This window comes from Oncorhynchus kisutch, linkage group LG1 (genome assembly GCF_002021735.2).
Source record: "Oncorhynchus kisutch isolate 150728-3 linkage group LG1, Okis_V2, whole genome shotgun sequence".
NCBI classification, from domain to species: domain Eukaryota; kingdom Metazoa; phylum Chordata; class Actinopteri; order Salmoniformes; family Salmonidae; genus Oncorhynchus; species Oncorhynchus kisutch.
This window is the reverse complement of record NC_034174.2, coordinates 19,262,236-19,287,191: the sequence shown is the minus strand read 5'-3', so window position 1 is coordinate 19,287,191 and position 24,956 is coordinate 19,262,236. Positions and strand designations below refer to the sequence as shown.

The following is a 24,956-nucleotide window of genomic DNA, read 5'->3' as shown; positions in this document are numbered from 1 at the left end:
GCATGGGGTTGCCTATCTGCATTTACCCTATTGGGCTAATCATTAGCTAGATCGCAAATGTAATATTTGAACTAGTTAGCATCCTATTGATGAATTTCATGTCCCCAAAAACGTGCATAAATACAGTGAATATAAGGTAGGCCTACATTAGGATAACCAGCCACCCGGTGTAACATGCCTCCTGTACTTCTCACAGAAACCACTTAATGTTGCCACAACTCTTGCTCAACAAAAAATGTAATCTATCTCAAGTCACTCCCCAATTACCATTGAATGCAATGATGGTGTTCTTTTCTACACAGATGATCATACACAATTATTGCCTGATGATCTTCTGAACTTTCCAATACCTTTCCAATATGTTTTTGTCACTTCAAACCATACTTCCCTTAGATTGAAGATCTGTCAGACTTATTTGTAATAGACTGCCATAGCCCCAAATAAAACATGTAACATTGGCTGTTGATTCCATAAAATTATTTTGAGGTAGGGTGACGTTTTACCCAGTTACCCTACAATTGACCCGTGTTACATTTAGCCCCACTCTCCCCTATGCACTCACAGCAAATTGCAGAGCAGTAAAGTGCTTAACCATGACCCTGCTAAAAACTCTGGGTTTAAAATGGTGCAGTTTGCACATATTTAGGAGTTGAGAAATAAATAAAGTAGGAATGGAAAGCTGTGATTGCCCTCTTTTTAACTTATGTCTTTAAAACTGCTGTTTTTCTCCACGATTGCAAGAATTATTGTGGATTGACTGCTTGTCAGAATGCATGTTTCATTCCCTATGGCACTCGTAACTTGAATGCGCCTCGAGAGGAATATTTATCTCGCATAGAACACACAACAACAAGCCGACTAGGTAACTAGATAAACTATTCTACTATGGGGTTGCCAGATTTTTCTAATCATTACTTGTTTTGTTTAGCATGGTGGCAATGATTTTGCAGTGGCGCAGCGCCACAGTTAAATGACTGCAGCTTAAACACTGTGGCTCTAACTTTTGAACAGTTGAACCTATAAGCTATTATGACCCTTGGAACAAGTATGTCTTCTGTTTCCCTCTAAAATGCTCAAAAGCTGCACATGACTCGTTAGAACAGAGTGGACAGGACTGGAACCAAATCAGCCTGGGGGGGAGAATAATATTATCATTTAAAGCCAATGATGGTGTTCTTTTCTAGACAGATGATCATACACAATTATTGCCTGATGATCTTCTGAACTTCCCAATACCTTTCTAATACATTTTAGTCACTTCAAACAATACTTCCTTCAGATTGAAGTCCTGTCAGACTTATTTGTAATAGACTGCCACAGCCCTAAATAAAAAATGTAACATTGGCTGTTGATTCCATCCCTTTTTTTATATGGTGGAGTCCCAATTTAGTTTTTTATATTTCAAAATGCGGACACAGGACAAAGAATATTGGTAACCCCTGATGTACAGTATAAGATTAAATATTAGGGCTGAGAATTGCCAGGGACCTCATGATACAATATTATCACAATACTTAGTTGCCGATATGATATGTATTGTGATTCTCACGATTCTGATGATTATATATCAATTGCGATTCAATACTGCAATTTTGTTGCGATTCGATGTTCCAAACATATTGCTCGCCATGTCTGCTGCAGAAGGACAAGAGAGAGAGCCATGAGGAAACACGTTTTGATCAGACATGGAAATAAAAGTGCTAAAATCACGTTGGCTCACCATTTAAAAAGAAGACAGAACAAGTTAGAGATGGAGAAATACCTGCGTTCTGGCACAGGTACAGCCAACAAGCGCTAGCTAACGTTAACTACCTAGCAAAATGAGAATCGATACTTGGAGTCATAGAATCGATATAATATAGTCAAAAGAAAATAGTCAAAAAAAAATCATCACTATGAAATATACATGAAATGTAATGATATACAAACTAAACTGGCAACTGGTAACAAAATAGCAGCTAATGACTTCCCAAAAAAATCTATGCAGTGAAAAAAAAATGCGTGAAATAAACTAAATTCATATGTCCAGTCTAAAATAACTCATTTTTTATATCTACAATTTTGTTAGACTAAAGCCAACCAACTTCTTTCTTTATCACGCAATGATAATCAATTAATTATGAATAATTAGTTGATAGTAATTGCACACTTCCTTTCTTTCCCTTGTTACCAGTGACATTTTGTCAACCTTCCTCCCTTTATTAAGGACAGATGACAGAGGAAGACATTAATTAATGGTTGGCTGAGTTAATGGCTGCCCTGAGCGTGTGCAGTCTCCATGGAGACAGAGGAGTCGTTCCTAGCTCACCTAAAGCCGTCCACTCCCTGACCAATGGCCTGGCAGTCTGGCATGGAGAGCACAGTGTGCCAGGGGCACGGCGCAGAGGCAACAGCTGCCTGGGCACGCCACAGGGGGTGGGACACACTAACCTGTACCCTGCAAATATTATCCTGCTTCCCTTTGTTAGCCATTCCATTAAAATGCAATAGCATACTATTTAATACTGTAGGTCTACCTATCACAGTTGTGCTACTTAGGATCCCACTATTCATTCTCTAAGCCTTTCCTGTACATTTAAGACCAATCTTAATGTGTGAGTCACAAATGTGTGAGTCACATGAGAAATTCATGGTGTGAATATTCCGACAGTGAGATGATGATAAATACACAAGATACATAGGGAAAGTTATTCATAAGTGGTACCACTTTAAATTATTGTAATCTGTATTAAGCATTAATTACAAGATAAATCAAGCAAATACCCTAATACCAGTCCTAGTCTGGAAACTCTACGTAGTGTGAAACCTCATTCCCACATTGGGACAAAAATAACTATTATTATCATTGAGCGAGGGCACAGTCAGTTTACAGGCACTCCATACCCAGCACTGGGCATTTCAGTGTGTGTTCACAAATAGTGAACCCTCAGATGAAAGAGCAAGCCTGTCCACTCTGGGATGGGAGTCCTCCTCAGACTGATTGCATGAGTGGCTGATTTACTTTCTCACCAAGTTAGCCACAACTCTCCAAAAAGAGAACCCCCCAAAAATGCCTGTGTATGTATTGAAGAGGCCAAACTGAAAATATGGACTTTTAAAACACAAAAGAACATTATGGATTGAATAGGAATTCAATGAAGCTAAGTCATAACTCTGCATAACACTAGCCTGTCTCAATTGTAATATTTTTTACCTGCTTTTTCAGTTGCAATAAGGGGCAGAGAAAGTACTGTAGTTTGGTCTGGTGTAAAGCAGTTTGAGAGGACATGGTTAGTGTGTTCCTGCCATGCTTGTCATGGGTTGAAGAATCAGCAGGAGAACAAAGGCTGGGGCTCTCTGGACACTGGCTGTGTTAAACACCAGGGCTGGAAAGTTGCAAAGAAAGTTCACCCTGTGCTTTTTAAACCTGGGTCAGCATTTGCGAAGGTTCATTTCTGCATAAGTGAGCACACAAACCCCAGTGCCTGTTCAAATAGTCTGTAGCTCTCTCTCAGGCAGATCATGACAACAGCCCAGCAGCAGCACTGTTTGATCTTCAATGTTTTCCTTAATCTGGGTTGTCAAGGTTCACTTGTTGGAGGCTGTTTACTTTACTTCTCCTACAAAAAGTTTTTTTTTTCCTCAGACAATGACTAATCCAAAGACCAACGAAGAGGGAGCTCTGCCAATGATAGATGTTAAAGCTGCAGTTGCCTTTTATTTTTTAGATAGCTTTAGCTCCAATGGTGCCAGCTGCAGATTCGGTTCAGATTCTTTATTAATATCTAACTGTTGTGTGCTTGTTGTGTTCCCTCTTAGCTTAGGGAAACAAATCATGCTCAGTATATTTCAACAATTATTCACAAATTATAATACACCCTGTCTGCAGGTTATAGTTTGTGGGCCTAGTTATTTTATTTGCAATAATGATTATTTAATATAGTAAAAAAAAATTATAGTAAATAATAGAATATAATACAAAATAGTGTAATAACTGAAGACACTTAAAAAATACATGACATTATAAAGTGCAAACAAACTAAAAGTGTTAATTTATCTACGTTAGTTCATTACATTTAATTACCTAATTATATTATGTTAAGAGATCAAAATACTATAGTAGATAGGGTATTTGTTGTACAGAAAACATAAGTCATTTATCAGTTCATGTTGTAATTTCACCATGCCAGAAGGTGATGGGCCTCGCATTAGGTGGTGCGGTGGAATATCTCCTTGCAAATAAAGATGCATAGCCTAATCTACTACAACCCAAACCCAATCAAGAAAGTGTTGTCAAACTTTCAGCCTCCAACCACTAACAAGTCAACAAAGTGGGATAGTACTTGTAGCGAATAATAAAAGTCTAGAAAATATGCTTAGAGATGCTTAGAGTATAAAACCAGTATTCAATACAATTGTAGTTCACTATAATGACGTTATAATAATATTATAACATTATTATAGTGATTTGCAATTATGAGAGAGGTCTACAGACATGCAGGTGCTACAGTAACTACCAAATCTTGGTACATATTTGATTATATAAATTCACATGATTGAACTATCAAAAATGTTGCTTCCCACTATGTAATCATAAGAAATAATCATGTGTCAAAATGTGAATCTACAGTGAGTCTGGTCCTTCTTGAAGAGTTTGTGGAAGGTACCACGTGGGGAAAAGCACCTTATCCCTGATTTTGGTCCAAAGAAATCACCGCACTAAACTTCCTCTCTCCATTCAATAAACTCATGTTGAGTTACAAAGTGTATACACGGAGTATACCAAGAGCATGGTTTCACAAAGTATAACTTGCACTTCTTACTTGATCTTGTGTTAAAGGATATTTACCCGGGGTCACAAACATGAGAAAATAAGTGAGCAACAACTACCGACCTAACTTCTAGAAAAGTAGCAAATGCAGTGTCTCTTCTAACGCTGTATCACTGAGCCTTTCGAAGAGTATACACGGTTTGCAGCGCATAGCACAATACATTACACAGAATTTCAGCTCTCATGTCATATTATTGGTGTTGTTTATTAGTTTATTTCGCCATAGAAAACATTCTAAAAAAAACATTGGCAAACAAAGACAAACTCCATGTGAGCAAACTGAAATAGTAGAATCAATGTCTAACGAGACGACATTAGAATACGATAAACTTACCCAATCGACAATGGTAGGTGCACGCAGTAGACAATTCTGTGCTAGAGATAATGAACTGTACACTCGATCTTGTATACCAAGTAAGCATGCAATATTCACACTGTAAATACTACCAACATTACTCCGCTTGGGGGACTAACTTTAACTGCGAGGATACATCTCTGCTGCATTCACGGAGAGCGCTGTTACCGGTAAAATAATCTAGACTTCACGCCACGTTCTGTCTCGAATAAGAGAGCGAGCTCTTTCTAATGTTATTACATTTTAATTCGCATGGAAAGAAAAAATTATCGCGAATGTGGATGTTATTTTCTGATGTTCCAAATCCGTGACGTCATATCCACCTGCTGGGTAAACAACATTTATTGTAGATCTTCACAGAATTTTGACAGAAGTCATATTCGTTACCACTTACAATACACAGTAGTAGCCAATTCAAATAATGCAATTTTGGTGAGAGATATAATGATGCATTAGTTTTAGCAGAAAGGGTCGACACCAACGGCTTGTCATGAAGTAAAAATGTCTAGCTGTAAGCTATCTAATTACAATTGATGCAGAAAGTTTTCTTTTCTTTTTTTCTGCACTTTGTCCAATGGAAGGAGGGAGTTCGAGAGGTTAAAGTTCGATAGAGGGACAAACTAGACACCTATGTCTCAGCCTTAACTTTGTTGGAAAAAATGTTTTTGTCCCAGATTAATAAGAGATATATTAATTTAACTTCACTTATAGCATGTGCGTGGCGACAAACTATATAGCTATATTTTTTTGTAAATTATTTCGTTATACATTCACTTCACTAACTCCTTCCCCTATATTATAAAGTGCATTATTAGTTACTTCAAAATATATGTTATAAGCCTATAATAACTGCCTTCCGCGACCTGCCTGTGAAAACGGAATGTTCCCCCGTTTCAGCTCGATTTACTGTCACTGAAGGACTTAAGACATTATGGCAGTAATTAAAATGTCTGTCATTTGCCCCCCTACAGAAGAGAATTATCATTGGTCAGTCCAACAGTCCAGGTAACACTTGTTGAAAAGCAACATTAATTTAACCTCAATAGAAAATATTTTAAGTCTCTTTGTCCTTGATCAAGGTCTGCCGTTGACTTCTTTACAAAAGACAGTAAATTTATCATGGCTGCATCTAGGTGGCACAACATGGCTGATGGGTTTTCTTAGAAATGCTGTTTCTTTGGTGTAGAGCGCCACCCACTGACAGCAGTTGAAGCCTTTACTGTCTTAATCCTCCTCATATAATAAAACAGTTAACACATGAATTATTACTTTAATAACAAAATATCTAAGTTGTTAGTCACACAAAAAGTTACATTCTCATGTAGACATCAAGTCTATGCCTGTATAGACCATTCCTTAAATGATAGAGCTCTCTGCAGCTGAAAGTCACATTTGAGTTTAACAATCCTGAAAAAACACAAAGCTATATAGTAAAGAGTACTGGTGACATAGTAGAGACGTATTGTTATCACATCTGGTCATAGTGGATATTCTGATAGTAAAGAAGTTGAGAAGAAACAAGCAGCCACAAGGTGTGGGAGAGACACATCCAACCTGGCATGGTTAGCATGATCAGACCACAGGGTTGTGTTCAATAGTCTTCTGCTCTTCTCTCATACAGCCACAGAAACATGCAAGCGTGGGATTTGTGTTTGGTCCATGTGAAGTCCAAAAACTGCAGTCAGACAGGGTGTTAAATTAGAAATAAACTTTTGTCAATGAAGAAAACATACAACAGACAAGATTATGTGTAACAAATATACAGTACTTTACACCCAAAATACAAACAAAAAGAATACATAGAATAATATCTATGGATACCCCTTAATACTGGGGAATAGGTAAATTAACTAAATTAACTATTCCAACATAGGATATTATAAATAAAAAGATAGGGGAGGAATCATAGATTAAGTTAATTCAAATTCACACATCCGCACATCTTGCACTGGAGATTAATATTGATCCTTAAAACAAAAGCTGTCACACAATGTTTATGGTGAAATTAATCTAGTTTTGAAATTGATAGTCACATGCACTTACCTATTTTCCACACTATGGGCATGATAGAACTCTGCCCACAGATTGACGTATAGCACTATGCATAGAATTGATCAGGCTGTTGATTGTGGCCTGTGGAATGTTGTCCCACTACTTGTTAATGGCTGTGCGAAGTTGCTGGATATTGGCGGGAAGTGGAACACGCTGTTGTACATGCCGATCCAGAGTACCCCAGACATGCTTAATTATTTATATATATATATTACCTTTATATAACCAGGTAAGACCCATTGAGGTTAAAAATATATTTTGCGACAGCGACCTGGCAAGAAGGCAAAACAGGGAAATAGCAGTGTGTACATCAAATATTACTGAAAAATACAAAATTCAGTTAATGGGTGACATGTGTGGTGAGTATCAAGGCCATGGAAGAACTGGTACATTTTCAGGTTCCTGTAATTGTGTAAATATCCCGGCGACATGGGGACGTACATTATCATGCTAAAACATGAGGTAATGATGGCGGATGAATGGCACGACAATGGGCCTCAGGATCTCGGCACGGTATCTCTGTGCATTCAAATTGCCATCGATAAAATGCAATTGTGTTCGTTGTCCATAGCTTATGCCTGCCTGCCCATAACCCCACCGCCACCATGGGGGCACTCTGTTCACAACATTGACATCAGCAAACCACTCGCCCATTGGTCGCCTTACACTCCATCTGCCATCTACCCGGTACAGTTGAAAGTGGGATTAATCTGTAAAGAACACACTTCTCCAACATACATGTGGCCATCAAAGGTGAGCGTCCAGTTTCAACTGTTCTGCCTGCAGCTATGGAACCCTGACCTGTTCACTGTGATTACTATTGTTTGACCATGCTGGTCATTTATGAACATTTGAACATCTTGGCCATGTTCTGTTATAATCTCCACCCGGCACAGCCAGAAGAGTACTGGCCACCCCTCAAAGCCTGGTTCCTCTCTAGGTTTCTTCCTAGGTTTTGGCCTTTCTAGGGAGTTTTTCCTAGCCACAGTGCTTCTACACCTGCATTGCTTGCTGTTTGGGGTTTAAGGCTGGGTTTCTTTACAGCACTTTGATATATCAGCTGATGTAAGAGGGGTATATAAATACATTTGATTTGCCCACTGAACTGCAGTTAGGTCATGACCCTGGTGAGGACGATGAGCAAATAGATGAGCTTCCCGAGACGATTTCTGACAGTTTGTGCAGAAATTCTTCAGTTGTGCAAACCCACAGTTTCATCAGCTGTCCGGATGGCTGGTCTCAGATGTTCCTGCAGGTGAAGAAGCCATATGTGGAGGTCCTGGGCTGACATGGTTACTCGTGGTCTGCAATTGTAAGGCCGGTTGGACATACTGGCAAATTCTCTAAAATGACATTGAGGTAACTTATGGTAGAGAAATTAACATTCAATTATCTAGCAACATCTCTGGTGCACATTCCTACAGTCAGCATGCCAATTGCATGCTCCATCAAAACTTGACACACATCTGTGGCATCGTGTTGTGTGACAAAACTGAACATTTTAGTGGCCTCTTATTGTCCCCAGTACAAGGTGCACCTGTGTAATGAGCATACTGTTTAATCAGCTTCTTGATTTGCCACACCTGTCAGGTAGATGGATTATCTTGGCAAAGGAGAAAATGCTCACAAACAGGGACGTAAACAAATTTGTGCACAAAATGTGAGAGAAATAAGCTTTTGCGCGTATGGAACGTTTCTGGGGATATTTTATTTCAGCTCATTAAACATGGGACCAACACTTTAGAAGTTGAGTTCATATTTTTGTTCAGTGATGATTCAGACATTTATAATAACTTAAAAAACATCAGCTGGCGCATACCCAGAAAAATGTTTTTGTGTGGAGGTGCTAACGGCGAATAAACTATCAAAATAAAGTTGCACACTCCATATATAAACTCCCAGCAATTTAATGGGTATTTACCAACGTTTCGGCATCACTGTGCCTTCCTCAGTGTAATGTCTGGTTCAAGTATTCATGACATTACCCTGAGGAAGGCACAGTGATGCCAAAACATTGGTAAATACCCATTAAATTGCTGGGAGTTTATATATGGAGTGTGCGACTTTATTTTGATAGTGGGCATTTATAGTAACAACAGCACCCCTCTCAATTTGCATCAAAGTTGTAATCATACAATGTAATCAAAAAATATAATTCTCTAGGTGAACTTCCAATTAAAAATGTTGATCCATTAAAAGACAATACAACACACAATTACAAAGTCAGCTAAATGTATCTGCAGTTGAATATGGGGCATATTAAGCTCAATGCTGTCTAACAAAAGTGTTTTTGTATGAATTGTTTTTACATATTGTTGGTTTGATGTTGCCAATATGCTGTGGATTAGGCCTTGACTTGATAGAGTGCTGCTTTAAAACAAATTAATTGAGGATTACTATCAATTATGTAACACCCTCTCCATATGCACTCATGCACACAACAAAGTAATTAGCTTTCTGTTAATTAGGTAATTAAGCAGATGAAAATAATCTACTCTGAATTTCCAAAGGGGGTGGATTTCATGATGTTCTCCCCTGCTGCTGAGGGCATGATGAGCAACAGAGGAACAATACATGACTAACGTACTATATGTAATGAAAGGAAACCATTTCTGGGGAGGGTTCACAGATAATGACTTCTGAGGACATTTCACCCATCTGTCCATACTGTATTTTTAAGCAAAAAACACAAAGCCTGGAAATTGACAACACACACCTACATTTCAAAAACAGGCATCCTGTTGGGATAATATTCATATTTTACTTATTTACTGCCAAGGTTGATCGAACCAGTGCTTGCAGTGTGTGAACAAATATAGACAAGCATAGGATTTAGCAAATAAACACTCTTGCTATGTGGAAAAGGACACAAAGTTTTTATTTATTTTTTCATTTCAGGGGTGATGATACTGAGCAGAGTATCAGTAGTACTCTTTATTAAGTGACTTGCAGCAGAAATGCAAGTGAAATATACGACAAAAAGTCACCAGTAGGTGGAGATAATGCGGCCAAGACCAAAGCATCAGAATATTCCCACAAATTAAAAACATTTTATTTTTCAGTAACCCTCTAACAACAAATGCAACAAAACTCACAAATATAGGACCAAGTTGCATACATTTTTAAACCAAATTCTACAACTGAGACCCTGGGCAGTGTAAGGCACAATTCTAATGTAAAATGTGATCAGTACAGCTCACTTTGAGATAATGGGATTAAAAACAGAAATAACAGAGATTACACACTACATGACCAAAAGTATATAGACACCTGCTCGTGGAACATCTCATTCCAAAATCATGGTCATTAAAATGGAGTTGGTCCCCCCTTTGCTGCTAGAACAGCCTCCACTCTTCTGGGAAGGCTTTCCAATAGATGTTAGAACATTACTGCGGGGACTTGCTTCCAATCAGTCACAAGAGCATTACTGAGGTCGGGCACTGATGTTGGGCGATTAGGCCCGGCTCGCAGTCGGCATTCCAATTCATCCCAAAGGAGTTTGATGGGGTTGAGGTCAGGGCTCTAAGCAATCAAGTCAAGTTTTTTCACATTGAGCTCAACAAACCATTCCTGTATGGACCTCACTTTGTGCACGGAGGCATTGTCATGCTGAAACAGGAAAGGGCCTTCCCCAAACTGTTGCCAGTCGGAAACACAGAATCATCTAGAATGTCATTGTACTGTATGCTGTAGCACTAAGATTTCCCTTCACTGGAAAAAAGGGGCTTAGCCAGCACCACGAAAAACAGCCCCAGGCCATTATTCCTTCTTCACAGTTGGCACTAGCATTCAGGCAACCACCAAACCCAGATTCGTCCGTCAGACTGCCAGATGGTGAAGCGTGATTTATCACACCAGAGAACACATTACCACTGCTCCAGAGTCCAATGGCGGCAAGTTTTACACCACTCCAGCCAACACTTATTGAGCATGTTGATCTTAGGCTTGTGTGCGTCTGCTCGGCCATGGAAACCCACTACATGAAGCACCCAATGAGCAGTTATTGTGCCAATGTTGCTTCCAGAGGCAGTTTGGAACCTGGTAGGGAGTGTTGCACCCGAGGACAGATTATTCGTACGTGCATCAGCGGTCCCGTTCTGTGAGCTTGTGTTGCCTACCACTTCACGGCTGAGCCATTGTTGCTTCTAGACGTTGCAATTTTACAATAACAGCACTCACAGTTGACCGGGGCAGCTCTGGAAGGGCAGAAATTTGACAAAGACTTTTTGCATCCTGTCACGGTGCCATGTTGAAAGTCACTAAGTAAGGCCATTCTACTGCCAATGTTTGTCTATGGCGATTGCATGGCTGTGTGCTCGAATTTATACACCCATCAGCAACGTCAAGGTGCCATGTTGAAAGTCACTAAGTAAGGCCATTCTACTGCCAATGTTTGTCTATGGCGATTGCATGGCTGTGTGCTCGATTTTATACACCTTTCAGCAACGGGTGTGGCTAAAACAGCCAAATCCACTAATTGGAAAGGGTGTCCAAATACTTTTGCATATATAGTGTATATTAGCAGCACAAGTGTTCTGGTGACAGTGATGTGACAGCAGCATGTGATATTTGTTTTTATTTTGGGCTGAGTTTCAATAAGGTGAATGGTAACTTATCCTATTATTATATTCACCCAAACACTTCCAAAGAATGCATTGGCAACACTTTTAGAAATGTGTAAATGAAATGTACTAATATATATATATATATACAGTACTTTGTTAATAGTTGATCCTTTTAAAGTTAAAATATTTTCTGATACAAAATAAAAATACACCAGTATAACACTGTTCATACCTATTGCATATTAACAGCTCTGCAATCAAAGTATAATCATAATGTGTAAGAATGTCTGGGGACTTCGCTCATTGCTACCTGTAGCATTTGAGTCAATGTCTCTAACTTCAATGCTGATGTTAATATTGGTGAGAAATGATTGAGTATGTGCCAAAAAGCACTGTCTGCCAACAGTTACAAATACTACAACTTTTAGGACACTCAATTTTTCACAAATGAGTCAAAGTATATATGGATCAAACGATTCATAATTCCAAGACAGCTAAAAACATACATTATATAAACAAGCAACATCACTCTAAGGGCATATGTAGTGAAAACCAGTGAACTGTGGGTCAGTGGTGTGCCATAGATACAGTAGGGATCAATGCTCGCTCGTGAGGTCCATGGCATGCCAAGAGAGCAGAGCAGTGACAGTGCAGCGATAGCGCGCATTATCATTCTAAAGAAGAAACAGCACATATTCAGAAATGACATGAATGAAGACTAAGGACCTTTTTTTTTTTTTTAAATGACAGACTAAATTAAAAAAGACCTACCGGTACATTAAAGATAGAATCTCTTTAGAATTGTGTTTCAAGAACAAACAAAAAAACAATAAAAGGCATCAGACTGAAACTCAGCCATTTGAATCTATAAAAAAATATATATCAATAACATTCTATGACGTTTTCCTCGGTTCGATGTACAGTATGCAAAATTATATTTTGGATTAAGTTGAGGAGAGAAGGTTAAATCCAGGCGAGAATAGAGCTTTATCAAAAAGTGCAGAGGCTAATGTCGTGAACGCCCTCCTTCAAAGGCATGATGTTCTCTGTGAGCTGAAAGACGAAAACAGTCATATTTAATGTAAACCCTTGACTTCACATACATAGCTAATATTATATATTGGATTTAAAAAATGCCTAAAACTCACAGGGGGCATGTAGATGGAGAGCGGGCAGACAGAGTAGTGAAACTAACCAAAAGCGTGTGAAAATCCTAATGGATTCTAGCTCAATAGATAGCAAGATTTTATATGCATCTGCTACTTCAAATTAACGAATGCCCATCAGTTAGGTTAAGTATCTAAATAGTCAATACCACCAGTAGAAAGTCAGGTTTGGTTGCATCTTTCAACATCGGCAACTGACAATTCTCGCTTTTGCTTTGTATGTATGCTAGTAGTATAGTACATTTTTCAATCATCTTTGCTGATGGGGATGTTGTGTTTCCGTAAGTGAATAAATTGGAATAGATATGCCGGCATGGTAAAGCCTCAACCTTTTTGTACGTCTTTCAATTTCAATGAGCTTGAAAAATAACTACATACAGATAACATTATTAATATTTTGCATGACTACAATGCCACAGTCAAAACTCAAAAATAGAGACATAGTATAATTTCGCAGAGCGTCACAGCAGCCAAAGTATTCACAGCCCGCCCGCCCTCAGCTGGGTAATAATCATTCAAAACAATGCATTTTTAAATAAATGACAAAAACAAAAGACCATACTCACATTTATAAAATACTGCTTTAAAAGTTATGTGCGGGAGGAGTTCATAGACTTTCCCTAAGATATTCGCTTCACTAGCAAGAGATGCATTTCCGTTCCAGACTTGAACAACATCGTCTCGATCTCGAATACTAACACTTACACCAACCACTTCATCCTCTGTAAAGACAAAGGAAAAGGAAAGATAGGAATCAGTACATATAAATGGTACATGTTTCCACTACCTCATATATTCACATCATACTCTATTATTAGTGCCAGAGGGTGAATCAGCTTGGGATAACGTAACAATCATTTGGTTAATTTTCTAACTTAAGAAAGTTTAATAGGAATACAACTAAAATAGGCCACATAGTGTCTGGCCATGATGGAGTCCTCACATTGTAATTCTACAAATCACTCAACCCCTCAAGCACTAGATTCAACATCATGTACTGACTTGAAAGTAGGGACTCACCTGAAGCACAATAATCGGCAAACTGCTCTCCAATCGTGGCAAGTAACAACTCCTTCCAAACAGCAGACTGAGAGTGAAAATATTTTTTAAAAGTGTTTTATAGAACCAACTCAGTCAGTGAGTGAGTAATATGGCATTCATTCGAGATGTATTAAGGATGAGTGAAGGTTCTTAAAACATACAGTGCTTTCTTTTGGTACTTTCATCTTCCAGACTCCACCTTTAGCATTACTTTCTTCTTCCCTGTTGGAGATTAAAGAATTAAGACTCAGTAACATTTGAGCTCAGCATTTAGGCTGACACTAACATATGAGGTTTCAACCAAAAACTCTTGTCTCAGGCAGCAAAAACTAGGAAATTATAATAATTTACCAAAAGCATTCTAGTTTGTGCCACTTAAGTCATGAGAGGTTACGTAACAAAATTTCCAAGGAAACTTCCATTGAAACCACAATCTAAAGCCTTCATTTATTTAATTTTGGATAACTATTTTCCATGAAGTTAGTGGACTTACCATAGGGGCCTCCTCTCTCCATGCATTAAGTGATAACTACATCTTAGAGGCAGTGTAGTCACAGGAGGGATGTTGTTGTATACACTCCAGAAACTCTACTCAGAGAAAATCAGTAGAGACAAATCGATGGCTTACTTAAAATATATTTATTTCAATTCAATGAAAAGACTGCCTTGCTGATCTCTTAGTATGATATGCTAGTTAGTTTTTTTTTAATTCAACCTATGGATTTTGTAAAAACATTTTAACTAGACAAATCATTTAAGAACAAATTACTATTTACAATGATGACCTACACTGGCCAAACCAGGATCTGAGTAGATAGCTTGAAGAGGTAATTTACAACGTTATCCATAATTTCCCCACATTAAATCACCTGAACAGTTTGTACTGTGTAGATCTTTTTCAGATTGGATTCGCACTCTGCTGCTGTTGTCCCTGGCAATGACCTAAAAGACAAACACAAACAAGCTGCTTCTTGAAAACCAAGCCCATTCCCAAAGACAGATGTGTGTCAAAGCCTGTATCAAAGTAAGACATTTCTTAGGCATGTTGGAGCTGCATAACCAACATTAGCACTGAACCATATTTAGTCATGACAAATTCAGTGATGTGATCAGGAGGTCAATGAAGTAAATCTAATCAAATTGTATTAGTCACATGCACTGAATACAACAGGAATTACAAAAGACCTTACAGTGAAATGCTTGCTTACGAAAATAGTGGGTAGGTCAAGTTCCATGTGTGAGATTGTATTTATATATATATATAATTCCTTATTGAATACTAAAAATATCAAAATAAAATGGGCACACAATTGTAGATCCCAGTCTATGAACTTGACAAAACATTCTCACTACATTGTGATTGCAATTATGCAAATGTTTTGGTTAGGCCATCTGCTGAACTTCAATTAAAATGTCAATTGGACAGTTGACTTTTACAATCAATTGACCTGAAGTCAAGAGATGTTACTCAAAGTAGCCTTCTCAAAGCAAGACTGTAGCTTCGTGCTATCGACCGCAGAATACGATGTGATCACGTCTGATAGCGGGAGACTAGATAGAATGTAGCCTGAATCTGACTCAGCTTGCAACAATGTTGCAGCGTTGTCACAACTGGTGGAAGCAGCAGACAAGGTAGCCAGGAAGCCTATAGTTAGCGTCACAACTTCTTGGATAGTTAGCTAGAAAATGCACTAATAATACATTATAGTTGTTCAAACATTTCATAGGTAAACGTTCACGCTGGTAAAGATAGCATACCGGTAAATTAGCTGGGGCGGGAACAAGCGATCTAACGTAGTTAGCAGTATCTGGAAGACCCTCTTTTCTTCTAGCTATAACAGTTGTGTAAGGCCGACATCGATGTTGTCGGCTGTCTTTAAGTGCGTCTTACTCCGTTCGTATCTAAAACACGATGTGCGTTGTACTAAACGTTAAGATGAGTGTTGCTAGCTAACGTTAGCTACATTTAGGTAATCATTCGTATTTTTGTTACCTGTCAAGCCAAAATGTCCACGGAGAGTGGAGGGGCAGTGTTGTGCCATCTTCGACGTGATTTGTGATGTTTTCCAATTCTTTCTCGTCAAAGTGAATGTCATTTTCAGATGGATTTGAAAGGTCGTTCTTTGTTTCTGTGTTCATCTGCACATTTGCACCTGCAGGAACCGCCATTTTCTGTGTACAAAATCAAAGTATTTTTGTGAAAAGGCTCGGTGTAGCTCCTTGAACAGAATTGCCTCTTTCGTGTTCACCCCGACGGAGCAAGGATCCACACAGAGCAGTAGACAGGGAAGTCTTCTTCTTCTATGGTATAACTTATTTTTCTCATATGGCACAATGGCGGTCTGCAAACATACGTTAGGGGTGCATGCTGCCCCCTACTGTGTGGGGTGAAAATCGGAGCATTTTAACGCAGAATACAAGGGGAATAGGGAAAGAGTGGGGGGACTAATATTGCCCCCCCCCCAAAAATCGAATAAATCTAAGCGTTTAGCCCGGTTCAAATGTCTACTCTGATTCCTACAGGCTCTGGTGCGTGAGAGGGAAGTGCATCTGCTGACAGTATTTCCTGCAATCAGTGGTGTAGTGGAGGGTATACACCATATACCCACTTTTTTGTGGGCATTGCATATACTCAGTTAATTCCCACAATTTTGGCTATATGGTACTTTGAAGCAAGGTAAGACATACATCATAATATGAAGTAAAATGCCCAGGTTTCAAACAATTAAGGAACAGGAAATAGATAGGATGCTAATGATAGGCCTAACCTTATTGTGGTAGATGGAAAGGCTTTCCTAAAAATGTTAAATTAACTAGCTACTAAGTATCCAACCTGGCAGAATGATGTCATGATTATTTGCATCAATCCAGTGGCCATTTGTTTTGCAAACTCCATCTAATGTGCACCACAGAAACACCAAACAGTGCTAGGTGCCTGCCCAGTTCAATTAAAGGGGAACTGAACTAAAAAAAACATTTATTCGATTTTTCCCAGAACTGAAAAGCGGTCTGCTGATGTGGTTAAACCATTGTTGTGGACAAATTGTGTTATTTTTCTTTTTTAAAAAGTGTGACTTTGAGTGCAAAATTCTGAAAAAAATACTAATCCTAAATCTGATTCTGACTCATCATTTATCTATTTCAATAAAAAAAAGTTTTGTTTTTTTTGCGCTACTTGTCAGTGTTCCAAACAGGACATTATTTGTATTGGTATCTAAGCACAGTAGCCTACTTGACTTGAGCAGGAGCTCATCGGAACTGAGTCCTGGCATTACATTACATTTTCTTCTGCTTGAGTTCCTGCACTTCCTATAGAATATTAGCTCAAAATAATTGAGGAGTTTATGCACCTAAATATAAATTGTAGCGGGACACAAAATGAGGACCTGCAACTATTTCAGTCCAAGTCAAGCACTGGCCTAAACATGCATACACCATCAGATGGAATTCATAGCAAGCAGTAGTGAGGGGGTGGGAAAACAAAAGGGATATATATTGACAATAATAATACATTTGACTTGACAGGACACTCTTACATAAAATATAGTGATGTCCATCAAATTTATTTGATTTATGCCTATGTAATGAATCTGTGTTATGCTTGTTAATTTACTGGGAAAAACCCTAAAAAAAAACAGAATTGGACAAAAAAAACAAATCAGTTTATCAATGTCTAAATAAATGGGCAGGTTCAGTCACTTCGTACTAATACAATGTACAGTAAACAGTAGCTATCGCTGTGTAATAGGCTACGCTGTGTAGGCTACTCACAGTTAGCTAGCTAGCTAAGACTCAAGTAAAATGGCCTAACAAAGCTCACTGAGACTGTGTGTAGAAGAGGTTGTTGGAGCATTTGCCAAGTTATTTGATTGCATTGATCTAATCGAAGGCCTTAAAGACAGTTTCAGTGCATTCAGAGACAATGATCAGCACTACACCGCTGTTGTTTTCTTCACTTTTAGAAATCATTAAACTCGCTTCTCCACTTCAACTCATAGGCTCTCCCTCTGCTGAGACATTACCATTAGTCCAGTGAAATAAAATAAAAAATGTATTTCAATTTATGCTCTGATGTGCCTCACAAGTAATAGGCTACAACAACTGACCTATTACCAGCGTCATCATATAGCAACTGACCTATTACCAGTGTCATCATACAGTGCCTTCGGAAAGTATTCAGACCCCTTGACATTTTACAAATGTTGTTACGTTACAGCCTTATTCTAAAATTGATTAAAAAAAAAAAAATTTCAGCAATCTACACACAATACCTCATAATGACAAAGCGAAAGCAGGTTTTTAGATTTTTTTGTTTGCAAAAAAACAGAACCACTTTATCTACATAAATATTTAGAGCCTTTGCTATGAGACTCAAAATTGAGCTCAGGTGCATCCTGTTTCCATTCATCATCCTTGAGATCATCATCCTTCATTGGAGTCCACCTGAGGTATATTCAAATTAATTGGGCATGATTTGAAAGGCACACACCTGTCTATGTAAGGTCCGACAGTTGAGAGTGCATGTCAGAGCAAAAACCAAGCCATGGGGTCGAAGGTATTGTCCCGAGGCACAGATCTGGCGAAGGGTACCAAAAAATGTCTGCAGCATTGAATGGACCCAAGAACACAGTGGCCTCCATCACAGGGAGGTGACCAAGAACCCAATGGTCACTCTGACAGAGCTCTAGAGTTCCTCTGTGGAGATGGGAGAACCTTCAGAAGGACAACCATCTCTGCAGCACTCCACCAATCAGGCCTTTATGGTAGAGTGGCCAGACAAAACCCACTCCTCAGTAAAAGGCACATGACAGCCCACTTGGAGTTTGCCAAAAGGCACTTAAAGACTCTCAGGCAATGAAAAACAAGATTCTCTGGTCTGATGAAACTAAGACCGAACTCTTTGGCCTGAAAACCAAGCTTCACGTCTGGAGGAAAGCTGGCACCATCCTTACAGTGAAGCATGGTGGTGGAATCATCATGCTGTGGGGATGTTTTTCAGTAGCAGGGACTGGGAGACTAGTCAGGATCAAGGCAAAGATGAACAGAGGAAATTACAGAGAGATCCTTGATGAAAATCTGCTCCAGAGCGCTCAGGACCTCAAACTGGAGCAAAGGTTCACCAACAGGACAATGATCCTAACCACACAGCCAAGACAACGAAGGAGTGGCTTCGGGGACAGGCCCAGCGAGAGCCCAGACTTGAACCCAATCGAACATCTCTGGAGAGAATCTGAGAGAATCTGCAGAGAGGAATGGGAAAAACTTCCCAAATGCAGGTGTGCCAAGTATGTAGCATCATACCCAAGAAGACTCAAGGCTGTAATCCGTTATTGCTAAAAAGGGTCCTCAGATCACAGTTGTTGGATGGGGTGTTGTCTGTAAAGTGCGGCACCAGGTCCAAGGACAGCTCCACATCACTGGAAGGGACACTTTCTTCTTCGTTGTGGGGACCACCAAAGCCACCATCACCATCCCCATCCATCGTGACGACCTCAGACAGACTCAAATTGCTGGACTAGAAGAGTTTTTCAAGGACCACATGCTCCCAAAGTTGGCACTGCAACAGTGAACGTCTGTAAATATAATTTAAATAGTTTTTGCACACATCAGTTTTTATCTTACCTGGAGGTTTTATTCCAATCAGTTTTGGGACTGGGGCACTGGATCAGCATTCTCGTCACGCCTCCTGTCAGTACCTGTTTTTAGAGAAGGCAATGATCCAAAAATATTCAACATAGTTCATACACACACACACTAGGCTCCCATAATAGGTTATATTACATACAAGTTTTGATCAAGGCAGCCAACTAAAGTAATGTAGTTAACTTTATAATGGAAACAGTGGGAATTTATATCTGTGATGTTCAAATAATTTCTTACCTGTGTCTTACTTGCTTAAGGCCCCAGGCATCCCTGCCTGTACCTGACATTGTTGAAAAACAAGTGAACAATGAATACATTTCATACACAAACAATAGGCTCCTAGAATAGGTTATATTACATTAACGTTTTGGTAAAAGCAGCCAACTAAAGTAATAGTTCATATCTGCACAGCATGTTAGTTTGTCAGCTGACTAGCCAGCCAGTTTGTGGAATGATTAGCTGACAATATTTAAATTGAACTGACAATATTTCAAATTAACTGCCACCAACAAAGCAAAGCAACATCAAAGCAAATGGCTACCTGCTATCCCAACACCATCCCTCATGCTTGGAACTTCAATGATTCCATTGAACTCCAAATAAGAAGTAAGTAGAGTTGGATAGGACACACCCTACAAAAATAATCTGGACTGCTTAACTAGAGAGAGAGCAAGAGAGAGACAGAGTGAAAGAGAGAGAGAAGATGGGAGATTCATCACTTCTAGCAGATCTCCTTGCTGAGGGTGGCGTTGATCATGCACTGCTTCTCGTGGGGTGAGCCTGATGTCCTTCATCTCACGCCTCATCTCTAAAACATGGGCAAAAGGGGATATAAAGTCAACATTTCGATGCATCTACAAATTCAATGTTTTACACAAAGTTGTATCATATTTGATAAGTTACTGCCCTGTCCGTCCACAGGCTCGTTGTGCTGTAGTCTCCACAACTGGATGCTTGTGCTCGGATCACACTGGCACGAGATGTCCATGTACCGGATGGCCTGAAGGATGCACTCCTGTTGGACTAGCTGGCTCACAAAGGACTTGTCAATAATAAAAGGTCACAACAGCGTTATGCTAGCCTATGCTGGTTTTCTTTTTACTTGTAAGGAAAGAAACGTGCATTGTACATGTAACTACAGTCAGTGGTTATCTAGCACAATTCCATAAGCATCTAACTGCTGCCTAACCACAGATCTTTGACATAACCAAAATAGCTTGTTAGCAGCTAGCTAGCAAACATGGCTTACCTTATCACACAGCCCCAGCGACACCTCTCGCTTACAGAGGCTGGAAAAGGATAAAATGCACATGTGTGCTTATCAGAATAGTGGTTACAATTCGGTACGTAGCACAGAACTATCCTTGCTTCTGATCGACGGAGAAACCTAAGGTTGTCTAGTCAGCTACAAAGGGCATGTAGCTAGCTAGGTAATTTGGAAAAATGATAAACAAGAATACACACAAGAAATACATTATATAAATGATTTACACAAGAAACTAAAAAGGCTATAATATCTACTTGCTAGGTTACTTGCTACTTGTTGATAAGAGTTTGCATGGTGACATTTGTGACCCTATTCAGGAAACTAAGCATATGTCGCAAGTCACGATTTCACAGGAGAGCCTTTTGAACATAAAAAAAACATATCAAAATGCCTTTTTTGGCAGAAATGCCTTCTTGAACATGTGCTTTAAAATCAAAATTGTATGCCATCTGTAAATATGAATAAAATTGTTAAATTACGAGCCTAGTTGGTTTAGCCACAGAAAAAGTTAGCAACCTTCCCACTATCCATCATTGGCTGAAATAATGAGGGGGCTGGACATGCAGAGAGATGAATTTGGATTGGTCTGCAGTGTAGCGTCTTGTCTATAAAATGAGCTGCCATAATGTATAGATAATCCTTTCTACTGCAGTTTTTTTGAAAAATATGTTAGCCATGGAGAATTGAAAATAGGTTGCTACTGCTCCCAATAACATTGCTGCCCTGAATTTATCAGGCGCTATCGACAAAGGTCAGTGTGAAAAAGTTGTGATGGACTACTTTCTGAAGGATGATCATGCCATGCTGGTTTGCTAACGTTACTCAATGGATAATAATAAAGAGTGACTTGACACAACGGGCCAAACAAGCTGTGCAAACTAAATGGAAACGACACAGGACGTCTTTTTTAATAAAAGGGTTTTTACAGTCTGCCGTGATGCTTTCATCCATGTATAAGGGTAGGAATCTAACATTGAACCTATTTTGTTAACTTTAGCTAGCTATGACAATCGGTTTGTATTGCTAGTTAAAGCTTGCTGTTAGCTAGCCTCCTGTTAGCTAGCCTTACTCTATGGATTGGGATTTTAGTAATTTTTTAGCTTACTAGCTAACGTTAATGTTACATGTCTAAATAAAATGGACCACTTGGATCCTGTTTCAGTAATAATGAAATCAGACCTTCTTGTTGACTATCTGATAATCTACCATTTTTATAGGAGTGGTGAAAACATTCTATTAATGGTCCTCTAAGTAAATAAAAAAAAGGTTTGTCATTCTTCCACTGGTATGCACTCCAGCCCTGGAGTTTTCCCGAACTGAAAGGCTTTTATTGTATCAAGAAGTTACTCTGTAATTTGGCCTTCACATGAGTCTTTCTGTACAGCTGTTCATTTTACATTATTCATATTTTCAAAATCTGGTTAGTGGAGATAGAGGAAAGATATGCTTGAAGTACTTTGCTTCCTCTTTCAAAATATTGTTTGGTGAATCATGGGTGACCGTCATTTGTAACAAGTTTCAGTAAATCATTTTTGGTAGCATTTCTATGTCGATGATTAAAAAATAATTTAGTGAATTTTTTCCCATTTTCCATCCAGTTCTCTTTATTTTTTATAATCTATTACACTGGATCTTTCTTGAATAAGTTCCTCTATTTATTTTAGTTTTTCCTCTGACTTAATTCTGTCCCTCTATGGTACAGTTCTTACTGCTATCTATCTGTACTGTTACTGTTAAAATGGACTCTTTTAACCTAAATTGCTTTTATTTAGAGATGACTACTGAATTGCATGGCCTCTAAAGGCGCATTTAAAAGTGTCCCATACAATAAGGGGATCTGCTGTACCTATGTTATGTTGGGAAAAGTCTGTTTTAAATTCTTCTGTCTTAGTTAAAAACAAGTTATCATCCAATAGGCGTTGATAAAATGTCCAATATCCTCATCTACATGAAAATTCTAAAGGAATAATGTATATGGCAATTATTTGATGGTCCGACTACATTCTGTCCCCTATCAACACTTTTTTTTTTACTTGTGGTGCCACCGAGAATGACATAAGAAAGTAGTCAAGACGACTAGCTTGATTGAGCCTCCGCCATGTTTAAATCTCACTAGGTCAGGATATTTAAGACTCCATATATCCCCTAGTTCCAATATATCCATGAGCTTTGTGAATTCCTTAAGTGCACGAGGGTGATAGTTTGTAGTGTGATTTCCTTTACGGTCCATTGAGGTATTTAAAACCATAAAACCATAATCTCCTTCCATGATAATAGAGTCTTGTATTGCTTGTAGGTTTGATACGGTATTATATATATTTTCAAGAAACGTGGATCATCATTATTTGGACCATATATATGAATGAGCCATATCTGTTTATGGTCCAATAACATGTTTAAAATCACCCATCGACCTTGCGGATCTGTTTGGAAAATTTGCACACTTGGATCAAAATTATTGTTAATAAATCAAATCAAATCAACTATCTTTATATAGCCCTTCGTACATCAGCTGATATCTCAAAGTGCTGTACAGAAACCCAGCCTAAAACCCCAAACAGCAAGCAATGCAGGTGTAAAACTCCCTAGAAAGTCCAAAACCTAGGAAGAAACCTAGAGAGGAACCAGGCTATGTGGGGTGGCCAGTCCTCTTCTGGCTGTGCCGGGTGGAGATTATAACAGAACATGGCCAAGATGTTCAAATGTTCATAAATGACCAGCATGGTCGAATAATAATAAGGCAGAACAGTTGAAACTGGAGCAGCAGCACGGCCAGGTGGACTGGGGACAGCAAGGAGTCATCATGTCAGGTAGTTCTGAGGCATGGTCCTAGGGCTCAGGTCCTCAGAGAGAGAGAAAGAAAGAGAGAAAGAGAGAATTAGAGAGAGCACACTTAAAATCACACAGGACACCGAATAGGACAGGAGAAGTACTCCAGATATAGAAAACTGACGCTAGCCCCCCGACACATAAACTACTGCAGCATAAATACTGGAGGCTGAGACAGGAGGGGTCAGGAGACACTGTGGCCCCATCCAAGGACACCCCCGGACAGGGCCAAACAGGAAGGATATAACCCCACCCACTTTGCCAAAGCACAGCCCCCACACCACTAGAGGGATATCTTCAACCACCAACTTACCATCCTGAGACAAGGCAGAGTATAGCCCACAAAGATCTCCGCCACGGCACAACCCAAGGGGGGGGGGGGGGGGGGGGGGGTGCAAACCCAGACAGGACGATCACATCAGTGACTCAACCCACTCAGGTGACGCACCCCTCCCAGGGACGGTATGAGAGAGCCCCAGTTAGCCAGTGACTCAGCCCCTGTAATAGGGTTAGAGGCAAAGAATCCCAGTGGAAAGAGGGGAACCGGCCAGGCAGAGACAGCAAGGGCGATTCGTTGCTCCAGAGCCTTTCCGTTCACCTTCCCACTCCTGGGCCAAACTACACTCAATCATATGACCCACTGAAGAGATGAGTCTTCAGTAAACACTTAAAGGTTGAGACCGAGTTTGCGTCTCTGACATGGGTAGGCAGATCGTTCCATAAAAATGGAGCTCTATAGGAGAAAGCCCTGCCTCCAGCTGTTTGTTTAGAAATTCTAGGGACAATTAGGAGGCCTGCGTCTTGTGACCGTAGCGTACGTGTAGGTATGTACGGCAGGACCAAATCAGAGAGATAGGTAGGAGCAAGCCCATGTAATGCTTTGTAGGTTAGCAGTAAAACATTGAAATCAGCCCTTTCTTTGACAGGAAGCCAGTGTAGGGAGGCTAGCACTGGAGTAATATGATCACATTTTTTTGTTCTAGTCAGGATTCTAGCAGCCGTATTTAGCACTAACTGAAGTTTATTTAGTGCTTTATCCGGGTAGCATGGATACATTTTTCTGTATCATTTTTGGACAGAAAGTTTCTGATTTTTGCAATGTTACGTAGATGGAAAAAAGCTGTCCTTGAAATGGTATTGATATGTTCTTCAAAAGAGAGATCAGGGTCCAGAGTAACGCCGAGGTCCTTCACAGTTTTACTTGAGACGACTGTACAACCATTAAGAT

At 39.4% G+C, this 24,956-nt stretch overlaps 2 protein-coding genes across 10 annotated transcripts in view; both read right to left on the bottom strand.

The window, feature by feature from the left end:
- The window catches only part of LOC109898110 (forkhead box protein P1-B), a 241,197-nt gene extending 235,496 nt beyond the window's left edge, over positions 1-5,701 (bottom strand). For 4 of the 8 annotated variants that reach the window (XM_031793077.1, XM_031793039.1, XM_031793134.1 and 1 more), the window contains exon 1: positions 5,145-5,699. The gene's annotated coding sequence lies outside the window, so the exon portion shown is untranslated. Of the gene's footprint in view, positions 1-5,144 lie in introns of all 8 variants that reach the window. The other 4 variants (XR_004203566.1, XM_031793110.1, XR_004203567.1 and 1 more) reach the window with 3 other exon arrangements.
- Positions 5,702-10,077: 4,376 nt separating this feature from the next.
- LOC109898117 (eukaryotic translation initiation factor 4E type 3) lies at positions 10,078-16,292 on the bottom strand. 2 transcript variants are annotated; one of them, XM_020492929.2, is made up of 7 exons: positions 15,983-16,292; positions 14,859-14,931; positions 14,483-14,577; positions 14,151-14,211; positions 13,969-14,035; positions 13,515-13,670; positions 10,078-12,835 (listed from the first exon to the last, which is right to left on the bottom strand). In XM_020492929.2, the coding sequence occupies exons 1-7, from the start codon at positions 16,156-16,158 to the stop codon at positions 12,789-12,791; spliced, it is 675 nt and encodes a 224-aa protein (XP_020348518.1). In that variant the 5' UTR covers positions 16,159-16,292; the 3' UTR covers positions 10,078-12,788. The 2 variants fall into 2 exon arrangements, with proteins under 2 accessions (XP_020348518.1, XP_020348526.1); XM_020492937.2 differs by having other exon boundaries at positions 13,654-13,670; positions 15,983-16,289.
- Between the last annotated feature and the right edge of the window lie 8,664 nt (positions 16,293-24,956).

Bases quoted from the DNA above. Each gene is read 5' to 3' on its own strand.
- LOC109898117 (XM_020492929.2), bottom strand. From the start codon at position 16,158: ATGGCGGTTCCTGCAGGTGCAAATGTGCAGATGAACACAGAAACAAAG. The intron at 14,212-14,482 runs GTAAGTCCACTA...AATCTCCAACAG, and splicing joins GGAGAGAGGAGGCCCCTATG to GGAAGAAGAAAGTAATGCTA. The intron at 14,036-14,150 runs GTATGTTTTAAG...TTTCACTCTCAG, and splicing joins AAGTACCAAAAGAAAGCACT to TCTGCTGTTTGGAAGGAGTT.